This window comes from Rhamphochromis sp. 'chilingali', assembly GCF_963969265.1.
Source record: "Rhamphochromis sp. 'chilingali' genome assembly, chromosome: 12".
NCBI lineage: Eukaryota > Metazoa > Chordata > Actinopteri > Cichliformes > Cichlidae > Rhamphochromis > Rhamphochromis sp. 'chilingali'.
The window spans coordinates 37,283,564-37,295,849 of record NC_137939.1 but is presented as its reverse complement, the minus strand read 5'-3'; the positions used below and the strand labels follow the sequence as shown (position 1 = coordinate 37,295,849).

The 12,286-nt window shown below is 49.4% G+C and overlaps 1 protein-coding gene across 2 annotated transcripts; it reads left to right on the top strand.

The window, feature by feature from the left end:
• Positions 1-3,479: 3,479 nt before the first annotated feature.
• LOC308407766 (uncharacterized protein) lies at positions 3,480-5,452 on the top strand. 2 transcript variants are annotated; one of them, XM_080899618.1, is made up of 4 exons: positions 3,480-3,524; positions 3,692-4,013; positions 4,255-4,394; positions 4,885-5,452. In XM_080899618.1, the coding sequence occupies exons 2-4, from the start codon at positions 3,993-3,995 to the stop codon at positions 5,072-5,074; spliced, it is 351 nt and encodes a 116-aa protein (XP_080755744.1). In that variant the 5' UTR covers positions 3,480-3,524; positions 3,692-3,992; the 3' UTR covers positions 5,075-5,452. The 2 variants fall into 2 exon arrangements, with proteins under 2 accessions (XP_080755744.1, XP_080755743.1); XM_080899617.1 differs by having other exon boundaries at positions 3,492-4,013.
• The last annotated feature ends 6,834 nt before the right edge of the window (positions 5,453-12,286 follow it).

Here is a 12,286-nt window from a genome sequence, read left to right as displayed (position 1 = left end):
CTGCTTTCAAGATCAGGCTCAAACTTTCCTTTTTGCTAAAGCATATAGTTAGTGCTGGACCAGGTGACCCTGGATCCTCCCTTAGTTAAGCTGCAATAGGTGTAGGCTGCCGGGGATTCCCATGATGCACTGGGTGCTTCTTCTTCACTCACTATGTGTTAATAGACCTCTCTGCATTGAATCGTACCTGTTGTTGATCTCTGGCTCTCGTCTTTGAGCCTGGTTCTGTCGGCGGTTTCTTCCTCCCCATATGATTGTTGGGGTTTCTCTGTGTTATTGTAGGGTCTTTACAATATAGTGCAGCTTGAGGAAAATTATTCTGACTCCTGCAATAGATAATTACTTCAGTTTATGAGTTTGTGCAGGACAACTGAGCTGAAATGTCAGGGAGAGTTGCTGTTGGAGTAATTCCAGGTGTGCTGTGGGGAAACCCAAAGAAAGGACTGATGTACAAACAGAGGGACTAATTCAGCATCAGGAGAATCAATGAAGCTAAAAGAAGGGGCTGTGCTGTGAGGAGTGTGGCTGTTACTGTTGTTCAGATTTGGTAAGCATCTTGGCCGTCTTGTACAAACGTGTGTTTATCCGTCTCCATGTAAACTGGAACCATACAAGCTTTGATTTAGTCATTCGTTGTTTCCTTTGCCTGAGGAAATCATCCCTGGATCACTTCCAGATGGTCCAGGATGCTGCTGTGAGGCTGCAGAAGGCTTCGGCAGGTCGTCCTAAAGGTCCCACGTGACCCTGACTGTGTCCTCTTTACACCGGCTCCCCATAAAGTTCAGGGTTACTGTCAGATTTTGGCGATCACTGTTACAGATCTTGGGGAGTATTAATGAGGTCCTACATCCACTCCTGACTGCGAGGTCTCTGAGGTCTGCTCATCAGGACTTGCTCGGTCCAGGTGACTAAAGGAGACTGTGCTGCAGACCCAAAAGCACTTTGCCACTTTAGTTCTTGAATAAACTTTACTGACTTCCTACAGAAGCACAGGTCACACTGGCTGTTTGGAGGCTGTGTGCATGTTAGTCAAAGCACACTCACCTCCACTCGTCTGCACTGATGAAGCAATCGGTGACATTCAGGAGACACCCGAGCGATGAAATTCATCAATACTGTGCTTCATGCTAAGAAAGGTCACAGCTATGACATCTTACAATAAATATGTCCAAATATGAAACTATCGTGAAACCGCAATCACTCAGAGCTCACAGGAGGATGAGCACAAAGGTCTGATTACAAATACAAGTCGGATCATTGCAATTATTTTTATGACAATCCCAGTTATTCCACAACTTAGACATCCACATTACTCACACTCTCATAACACATACATATAGGGCCTTGAGGGCGGGCACGTTAACGGCGTCCAGAGGACGGTCTGTGTATTCAACCCCACCTCTGACGCCGGTGCCCACCTGTAGGCATTGAGGGTTCTCGGGAGGGGCCGTGCTAACACCTGCTGCTCTCTGGCAGCAGCACCATGCCCTCCCGTGTTTTAAATGCACTTTAGAACAACACGCAGCAACACTACACATGAGCGGGAGGAGGGAGGTATGGGGTCCTCACACACCCCCGTTCTCTGCTGGCCATCGGGGCGGGGGGGCTGGGAGGAGGTGTTGGCCGTCCGATTGGGATCTGGGATGCGGGGCCTCCCTGCTGCTGCAGAGCCTGGGGCGGTCTGCTTGCCTCCACCCGGGGGAAAGGGTAACATCTCCTGGGTCTAGGTGCCGAGGGTACCTGGACCCAGGGTATAGAGTTTGTTTGTTTGTTTGTTTGGGGAGTGTGATTGTGTGTACATGTCCATTTATGTCCATCCTTACGTTGGGTGAGTGCTGAGTGTTTGTATATGTGTGCATGAGGGTGGGAATGCATGTTTGTGTCTGTGTGTGCCTGTTTGTCTGTGTCTATATGTCAGGTCGGGTCTTAGACTCCACCTCTCTGGGAACTCCCAGGCACTCCAACGGCCTGTCTCCCCTCACCACACTCCCTGCCGGACTGATGCCCTCAGGGGTCGGTGCGTTGGTGGTTCTTGGTGTCCGGGGCTAGGCGCTCAGGTATGTACCAGCTCACTCCCGGTGACTACTTGGCGGGGCCTGGTGCCTGTTGCTTGGTCAGGCCTCTTCCGGGGCGTGGGGGGCCCTCGGGCCTCTGGGCCTGCGGCTCGGTTCACTCTGGCACAGCTGGCTGCCGGCAGAGCCGATAGACGCACCAGTGCAGCCCCCTCTGGCTTCTGCTCCGTGGCTGCTGGGTGACCCCTCGTCTGGGGCTCTCCTCAGCTCTTCCCAGGAGGGGGGCACTGATGCCCCCCTGGTGGTCCTCCTTGTGTCCTCGTATTCTGGGGCCTCTGGATGTCTGGAGCCTGGACCGTGCCTGATTCATGCCCTGGGAGACGGGGCTATGGCTCTCTACATCCTCTTGCAGACCGTTACATGGGGAAACCTTTTGAATACAAGCGCGCTGATCCACACAGGTGTGCACACGGGTGTTCACTGTTCATAGACATAAACTACTACACAAGCACATTGTGCGCTGTCGGTCCTGCTTGCTACACAACAACATTCAGTATTTAGTATTTACTGCTGTTTACACTTAGCTAGATTAACGTGACGGTGTTGTGTTTAGTATGTTGCTCTGTTTTTCTTTTCCTTTATCTTTCTTTCTCCCTTTCCTGTCCCTCAGTCATGTCTGTCCCGTCTGTAACAACTGAAAATAAAATAAATAATAACAACAAAGGTCGATCAAATGGACCAATACGGCAAGGCCGTGATGGTCCACTTGGCAAAGTAAATCCATTGGGTCTCCTTGTTGGTCTTCAGACAACAATTCTGACGGTTAAAGAACCAAATGGCACAGGCAACAAAAAAAAGACAATCCCAGTTAATCTGGGGATTCAAGTTAATCTGCACTATAAGGTTCATTCACAGAAAACTGTTGCTCTCACTGTAAGGTGTGTGGGATAGTGATGAAACTCAGCGTGTGCAGCTTTGTTCATGAACACGCACATTTCCTGAATCCAAAGCTGCTTGGCTCCAAGATTTCTATTTATAGCTTTGCCTGTTTGGAATTTCATTAGGTGAGCGCTTCAGGTGTTGTGAAAGTAGTGAGAGTAGGCAGCAGGCTTGTTCCTACTTGTTCCAACCCACACTTGCATCAGGACTTCTATCGGTGTGTGGGTGTCAGGCCGGGTCAAATTCCAGGAAAGCTGCGCTTTGGTGATGTAGCAGAAGACGAGGAAATCCCTGTCACGGTGTCCCGAGCCTGGGAATTTTGAACCTCGAGGGAAATGATTGGATAACGAGACATTTGAACACTGACGCTCAGTTTGGACATGAAACCAAACGCAGGTCGTATCAGTTGTAGCTGCATCAGGTCAAATGTCGTTTCCCTTAAGCCGTGATAAATGTCAGTATTTATTCTGACTGATCATCCCAAAGGCTGACTTGACAAAATAAGAGCCTGAAAACCAGAGAAGAAGTCTGAAAGTGCTCAATAATCCAGGATAACTTCAAACTGATCAGCAGGTCAGGAAGTCAAAAGCCAACTACAGGATATGATAACATATCTAAAAGAGCTCAATTACATGAAATAATTAAATGTGTGTTTAATTCTGTTACAGCCTTTTTACCTTTTGAAATATCATGTTATGTTTTCACCTTTGATTTTCTCTCTTTGCTTTGAAACTTGAAAGTTTCCCTCGGGAACAATGAAGCTTAAAGCTGACTGAAAGCCTGCAGGTTCAGACTAAATTTAGCCCCGACACAAAACAAACTTCAACCACGTACACACTCGCTGACTGATGTGTACGCGCGATGATGACATCCCGCTGACACGGCTCCGCCACCTCCCCCGCACAATGCAAATGAGCTTTCATCAGCGAGTGACAGGATAAAACAGGTGTGCTCAGACAGGGAGACACCAGCAGCTCTGTGCCAGCAGAGAGTTTACACAGGTGAACAGGAGGAGACGCATTCCAGCTCAGCAGCTTCAGCATGAACTCCAGCGCTATTCTGGTGAGTACGAGCCGTCACCTGGAGAACAGGTGTGCAGATGCTTTGTACGCTCTGGCTTCACCTCACAGTGACAGCCTGGAAACAGCTTTGGACTGCACAGCTCATTACTACACAAACCTGTGTGATGTGTGTGTACAGAGCAAAGCGTTTTCATCGAGCTTCTTTTGGAGGGACGTTGGAGACAGATCAGTCAAAGCCTCTGATCGGTGTCATTGTGTCAAAATGTGTGCTTGTCTTCCAGCTCTTCCTGGGACTGATGGGGACAGCGTTCAGCAGCCCGGTTTGTCCTCAAAACTGCAACCATGCTCAGCACTATCACAGGCAGTACTTCACTCATGTGTCCGACCTCCATAATTCTTCAGTCGCGCCCTGGAAACTACAGTGAGTTTACTTACTTAAAGCCAGGAAAGAACAAAAGTTTAGGCTTCATTGATCATACAAACACAGCTGTATATATACGACTGGTGCTTCAGGAGTGTAAGGATGCACTTTCAGTGGGGGCCACTCTAAACTGCCCTCATGACTTCATGGTCTCAGTCGCTGGTTTCAGGTCTTACTGAATAAAACACAATGTTCATTTTGTAAATTATGATCTCATTACCGTCACAAATGAGCAGGAAGTCGTGGAGGATTACTGGGTAATGCCCTGTCAGTCCAATCTTGCTGCAGACTTTATGCCACCCAGCCATAAAAACTGGATTTCAACATTGATTTTAGCAGAGGAAAGGTTGGACACAGTGCTGGGACAAGCACATGTGTTAGAGCTAAAATTCACAGGCTTTTGAGTCCAGCGTGAGCAGATCTTAATGTCTGACACTGTCACACCTGAACACTTCCGTTTATCCGTGGACTTTGTTTTCCTGTGTTTCAGAAACAACTCTAAAGCAGGCCGAGAACCACAGACGATCAAGGAGGCCAAATGCATGCCTTGCAGTGTGGAGAACATGGTGGCCAGACCAATCTTCGTACAGATTCAGGTGTACGAGAGCATAGGCACGCATGGGTATTGCAGCTGTCCGTTCGATCTGGCGGTCGGATGCACCTGTGTCGCGAAGGAATGACGGCCGGACGCCAGGCTGTGCTGAATGTGCCGTAACAACCTGCTTTTAGTTGCTGGCTGTGCCTATATTGAATGTATTTATTTGTAACTAGGAAATACTGTTTATCAGGTTATATATGAGTGTGCATGTAAAATGCGACCAAGTCATCGTTTTTTTAAACTTACCTATATGTCAATGACATGTTTGTTTACATGAGATAAAACTTCATGAATTTTGTGGCAGTGTTGCTCGTTTCAAAGCAACCTGAATCCTTTTTTCTAGAAAAATTCAGTGTACTGATCTGTTCAATGTGCATCTGAATATCACATTTTATTCTTTACATGCATCATGTAATATGCAGTAACTTGATAATATCATAGTCATTTCAGAATATTTCTGGTCAGTACCAATGTGAAAATGTTTGTTTTGTATTATCAAAATGCTGGATTTTTATGTACCTCACTGAGCTTCAGTAAAACTATTAAAGCCTCGTATTCATCAAAGGATTTGTAGTGCACTAAATGTGTTTTAATTGCTGATGCCTGGTTTTACATATAAGCACAGTGCTAATAGACAGATAAAGCAATGAAAGTGTATATATAGCGTTATATAATAATATTGCTTAGCAGAACCTAGTTAAATGTAAAAATAAATGTTGTTGTAGCACTGAACCCTGTGGAACTTGTAACAGTCACAATGGTGTGGTGTCTCTGTAATAATAACATAAGTCAAGGGGTTATGAGGTCATTAGTGTGCGCCACTGCCCTCTCTGTGATTTATGGGAGCGACGTGCTTGCACGCGAATACATGGAGAGAGACGGACTTATATGTTTCCCCCCCAGAAACCTTTTGGTTGTGCAATAGTTTTTTTAAATCTTTTTTTGCTAGCTGGCAGCTGTCTGCTCCCACAGGCCAGGATCCATCCTTCAACCCCTCATCTTCCGGTTCCGGTACGATGGCGCCTGTAGCTGTGTCCAAATTCATGGGCTGCATCGGCCCTGTCACTACCTGATCCGTACCGGAAACCCGATCCGTACCCCGCATGCGCCAAAGGTGTCTACTTCCAGTCGAAGCGTTTTACGATAGTTACGGGTCAGAGTACCTGTTGAGATGTTAAGAATAATAAGTATCTCTTAAAATGTTTCCGATAATGAAACATTTCAATATAATGTAGACAAAAACGAAAAATAAAAAGATAGTGACAGATCAGGACTCTCGATCCTTACTGCGCATGTGCAAAGTCTGACCGTACAAATCGGGTCTACCCGATCCGTACTGCGCATGTGCAATGTTTTCTTCTTCTTCTGTTCGTTTAATGGCAGTTTACTCCCAATGTACGAGGATACCGCCACCTGCTGACTGAGCGAATAAAGCCTATTATAAACTGAATTAGCGTCATTACAAACGTGTGTTAAATCTGATTTAGTGATAGTCGAGTGTGTTTATGCTTGTCTGTGAGGAGAGGATTGTTGGAATAGTGATGATGATGTGCGCTATCACTGTCAATTGTCAGTAAATACTTAATCTGGCTGATGAATCTACACGTGAGATATTACAAAATCTGTATTATTAACTCTGTAATTAGGTGCCATTCTTCTTATTTTACGGCACTGTTGTTCAGTCGGGGGACGCTCTCTGTTGAGGAGAAAAGCATGAATTTCTTTGTATACGGATTATCCATTGCTTAAATGTCCCGGTAGTCGAAAAGGAGGCAGAGCTGTTGAGAAATGCTAGGAGCTAACTGGGCGCTAACCGTGTCATTCAAATATATTGAATGTCGCAATGTTGGCAAAGAGAGGAAGTGACGTAAGATTTGCGCATGCGGGGTACTGATCGGGTTTCCGGTACGGATCGGGTAGTGACAGGCCCACACAGACCGCGTAAACTCTCGACCGTCTCACACGTCTGTTTAATCAGTTTTCTGTTTGACGTTTATTCAGCTGTGTGAAAACCAAGGAGGAACCCACCCGATGGATTAATAATGTTTTATCTAATCTAATCTAATAACTTTAATCTCAGCCAAACCGATTTACTCACGAACAAACAAAACACTGAAAAAAGCCCAACAGTAACATTTTAGGTTGTCTAAGTGACTTATATATTACGTTTAACCCGAGTAGCGAAAGACCGCGGTGATCTGAAAATGATGTGCCGGAGTTGTGGCGTTCTCAGCGGCTCCAGTGACACTCGAGCTCTCGGCTCGCTATCGAGCTGGTGGGTAGCAGACGTCTCCAAAAACGTCGATATGGTGGATATGGCGGGCCACGAAGGACACACCCGACCCATCCTTCAAATTCGGGGAAAAGGAGGACGCGTTTGTCGGCTGCATTCAGAGGAGTCTTTGAATTTGGACAGCCTGCGTCACTGTGACGTAATCGGCCTACAAATGCGTCCTCAGGAGGTTGCAGCCCATGAATTTGGACAGCTTGTGTCTGGCTTTGCCGCTGCCGGCTGTAGTTTCTGTGCTGTTTTTCTCGGCCTTTCTTCTTTTGCTTTTTGTCACTAATGTGTTGGCTGCCCTTGTCTGTGATCGCCTGATGCTGTCATCCACCCGATCCTTTATGTTAAGTCAAGATGCCTCATCCTCCTGCGGTATTTTCCATCCTCCGCTGCCGACACCAGTGTCTGGATCTTCGTTAGGTGTCATCTGTGGAGCCTTTCTGGGTCCACGCAAATCACGGAGGAGGAGAGGAAGAGCAGGTGTCCAGGTAAAACTCAGACTGTTCTGGAAGCGGGGACTAGCTGTGCCTGGATCTATGAGGCGGCGCTACCTCAGGAGTGTTCATCCAGACTCTCCGGTTGTTTGGCCTTCCATCCCCGCGGTGAGTGGAATTTATGAGCGTCGCGGATCAAACTCTCTGTTTCTTCGTCCCCTAAATCGGGCCGCTTCTGTTAATGAGATGTCTTCTACTTCGCTGAGAGTGGCGCTTTTCAACGCTCGATCAATGACTAATAAAACGTTCCTGCTGAACGATTTTATTCTTTCCAAAAAAACTGGACTTCTTATTTCTAACTGAAACCTGGCAGCGCGATTGTCACGGTCGGACGGCCCTTTCCGGACGACCCTGCTTGTGTTTATGTTTTCTGTATGTGTGTTTGCTTCTCCCTCCCTGGCCCTCGGGGTTGTTTACGGAAGTGTGCGCCGTGGGAGAGGCGTGTCCTGGCGACTGTCGTCATTGGGAGTCCCTCTTCACTGTTGCCGGCCCACCTGCAGCTGATTACCTGACCAGTGGTTGGTAATCATTCCTCCAGGCTAGAAAGGGGTATTTAACCTGGACTCGCGGCGACAGTCGACGTGGGATTATTACTCCGAACTGGTATAGTCTGTGCGAGCAGTGTGAGTGTGTTATTCGGCTAGCGTGTGGCTAACGCTGGATTTTCCTTCTTCCTCCAGGAGGGGCGAGCGGAGAAGCGAGTTGGGGAGCACACACACACTAAGGGAGTTACTACACGGAACGCACTGGGAGCAAGGGACGAGCACGATTGGAAAATTGCACTTTTGAATGGATTGTTGGACTTGTCTGTTTCACTGTAAATAAACGCACTGTGTTTCTGTGAGCAAGAACCGCGCCTGGGTCCCTCTTTTCCGTGACAGAATAATCCCACCACCGTGGACCCAGCGGATTCTGCTTCACGCCAGCTGTCTATCCAAGCGGAGGTTTTGGAGCGACACGAGGAAATGCTGAAGCACGTTTCAAAGGAACAAACCGCGCTTCTGCAAGCCATGACAGAGCTTAAAGGTATGTTGATTTCCTCACCTAATACGGCTCCAACGCAGCCCGCCCCTTCGCTGGAAGCCGCGGCAGCCTGTCCGCTTCCTCCTTCACCTCCACCGCGGCAGCGAGAGTACTCACTCCCCGCACCTGAAAAATTTGACGGCGAGTTGGGGAGGAGCCAGGGTTTTTTGACGCAATGCTCTCTTGTGTTTAGACAGCAACCTTGTGCCTTTGCCTCTGATTCTGCTAAAATCGCTTATTTGGTGCAACTTATGACTGGGCGGGCGCTTCAATGGGCTCAGGCAGTTTTAAATACCCAGCCCTCTGTGTCATATGACGTCTTTCTCAGCAAGTTTCGCTGTGTGTTTGATAAAGGCGCTAGCTCGGATGCTGCAGGTCATCGCATGTTTTCTCTGAAGCAAGGTAGGAGGAGTGTTGCTGACTTTTCCGTGGAGTTCTGGATCCTGGCGGAGGAGTCGGGCTGGGAGGAGAAAGCACTGCGTGGAGCCTTCCTCAACAGCCTTAATGAGAATATTAAGCGTGAGTTAGCAACCAAGGAACTGCCTAAAGCTTTGTCTGCTCTAATCAATATGTGTATTGACTTAGACGACCACATGCGGGAGTTCGGCAGAAGAGCCGGGGATGGTCGGCGGCCTGCTGGGGGCACGGGTACATCTAGGGACCTTCCTACTCTGATGTGGAGAAGTGAGGAGGAGGAGCAACACGGGGATGAAGAGCAACCCATGCAGCTCGGCGGAGCCAAGCTTTCCTCCTCTAGACTGGGGCGCAAACAACGGACTGGTGAGTGCTTTCTTTGTGGAAAAAGAGGACATTTTGTTGACTCCTGCCCAGACCGAGTAAAAGAGTCGGCCCGTCAGTAATTGTGGGGATACTGGCGGGCGCCACAACAAAAGTGTTCCCTTACCTCAGCTGCCCTGCTAAATTAATGTCTCACTCCCTCACTCACTCCTGCTGCGCACTCATTGACTCTGGTTCTGAACAAAATTTCCTAGACGAAGAGTTAGCCAACATCTTAGGCCTGCCCCTACTTCCCCTTCCAGAGGTCCTGAAGGTCTCAGCCTTAAATGGCGGCCATCTAGCCTCCGTCACACATCGCACTCAGGAGGTTACACTCATTATTTCGGGAAATCACTCTGAGAAGATCAGTTTGTTGGTATTCAAAGCCCCCCACACCCCACTGGTACTGGGATTTCCTTGGCTCCAACATCACAACCCCCAAATCGACTGGAGCACGCGGTGTCATGAACAATGTTTACTTGCCGCTGTCCCGGACAATCCTGGGACCGCCTCTGCGAAAAGCTCCTCACCCCCCGACCTTTCCTTGGTGCCCGCCGACTACCACGACCTCGGCCAGGTATTCAGCAAAAATAAGGCGTTGTCTTTGCCTCCACATCGGCCTTACGACTGTGGAATCTACCTACTCCCAGGCGCTCCCCTGCCAGCAAGTCGGCTCTACAGTCTGTCTAAACCGGAACGCGAGACCATGGAATGCTACATAACGGAGTCTCTGGTCACAGGTATTATTCGCCCATCTACTTCGCCTTTAGCAGCAGGATTCTTCTTTGTAAAGAAGAAAGATAAGAGCCTGCGTCCCTGCATTGACTTTCGAGGGCTGAACAAGATCACTGTTAGGAATAAATATCCACTCCCCCTGCTGGCCTCGGCATTCGAACTATTACAGGGGGCAGTCCTGTTCACCAAACTGGATCTTCGGAGTGCCTATCATCTGGTTCGCATCCGCAAGGGTGACGAGTGGAAGACGGCTTTCAACACCCACCTGGGGCACTTCGAATACTTAGTGATGCCCTTCGGTCTCACTAACGCCCCCGCGGTCTTCCAGGCCCTGATTAATGATGTGCTCAGGGACTTTATTAACCATTTTGTCTTCGTGTATCTGGATGACATTTTGATTTTTTCCAGGTCGCAGACTGAGCACATCAACCATGTACGTCTGGTTCTACGGCGCCTATTGGAGAACCGCCTTTTTGTGAAAGCGGAGAAATGTGAGTTCCATGTGGAAACTGTTTCTTTTCTGGGTTTCATTGTGGAACAGGGGCGTTTGCGAGCTGACCCGGCCAAAGTCAAAGCCGTAGTGGAATGGCCTATTCCCAAGACCCGCAAGGAGGTGCAGAGGTTCCTGGGCTTCGCCAATTTCTACCGCCGCTTTATCAGGGATTTCAGCAAGGTAGCCCTTCCTCTAACCAACCTAACTTCTCCTAAGTTGTCTTTCCAGTGGTCCTCCGCAGCCCAGCAAGCGTTTGATCGGCTCAAGCACCTGTTTTCCTCGGCTCCGGTCCTCGTCCAGGCGGACCTCGGCCGGCCTTTCGTCGTCGAGGTGGACGCGTCCGATTCGGGCGTGGGGGCGGTTCTCTCCCAACGGATCGACGGCAAGTTTAATCCCTGTGCGTTCTTCTCCCGCAGGTTGTCTCAGGCCGAGAGAAATTACGATGTGGGCGACCGGGAGTTGCTCGCCATCAAGTGGGCCCTCGAGGAATGGCGACATTGGCTGGAGGGCACTGAGCAGCCTTTCGTGGTGTGGACGGACCACAAAAATCTGGCGTATCTCCAGGCAGCCAAGCGCCTCAACGCCCGACAAGCCAGGTGGGCCTTATTTTTTACTCGTTTTCACTTCTCCATTACTTACAGGCCCGGTTCTAGGAACACTAAGCCAGACGCGTTGTCGCACCAGTTCGCACCCGTGACCGATGAGGACGAGAAGGAAAAACCCATCCTGCCCCCCACCTGCATTGTGGGTGCACTAACATGGGAGATTGAAAAGGTGGTCAGGGACGCCCAGCGACAGGAGCCCGACCCTGGCACGGGTCCGAAAGGGACGCTTTATGTTCCGGCCGCAGCGCGTAGTCAGGTCATTCACTGGGCACATACTGCCAAGTTTTCGTGCCACCCAGGTAAAAATCGCACTGTCTCCTTTCTACGGCGTTTGTTTTGGTGGCCCTCTCTTGTTCTCGATGTCCAGAACTATGTTGCGGCATGCCCGGTGTGCGCACGGAACAAAACCTCCAACTCACCTGCTTCTGGCCTCCTGCGACCGTTACCCACTCCAAAACGCCCGTGGTCGCACATCGCCCTGGACTTCGTCACCGGCTTGCCTCCCTCTGCAGGTAACACCTCCATTCTAACCATTATTGACCGTTTTTCCAAGGCCGCCCACTTCATTGCTCTGCCCAAGCTCCCTTCTGCCTTGGAGACGGCCCAGTTACTGACGCAGCATGTGTTTCGGCTCCACGGCATACCCCAGGACATTGTTTCCGACCGTGGCCCTCAGTTCACCTCGCGGGTTTGGAAGGAGTTCTGTGCAGAATTGGGAGCTCAGGTCAGTTTGTCCTCCGGGTTCCACCCCCAAACTAATGGTCAGACCGAAAGGGCCAATCAAGAGCTGGAGGCCATGTTGCGTTGCGTCGCATCATCGAACCAAGCGACCTGGAGCGAGCAGTTGGCCTGGGTGGAGTATGCCCACAACGCAAGCACGTCATCA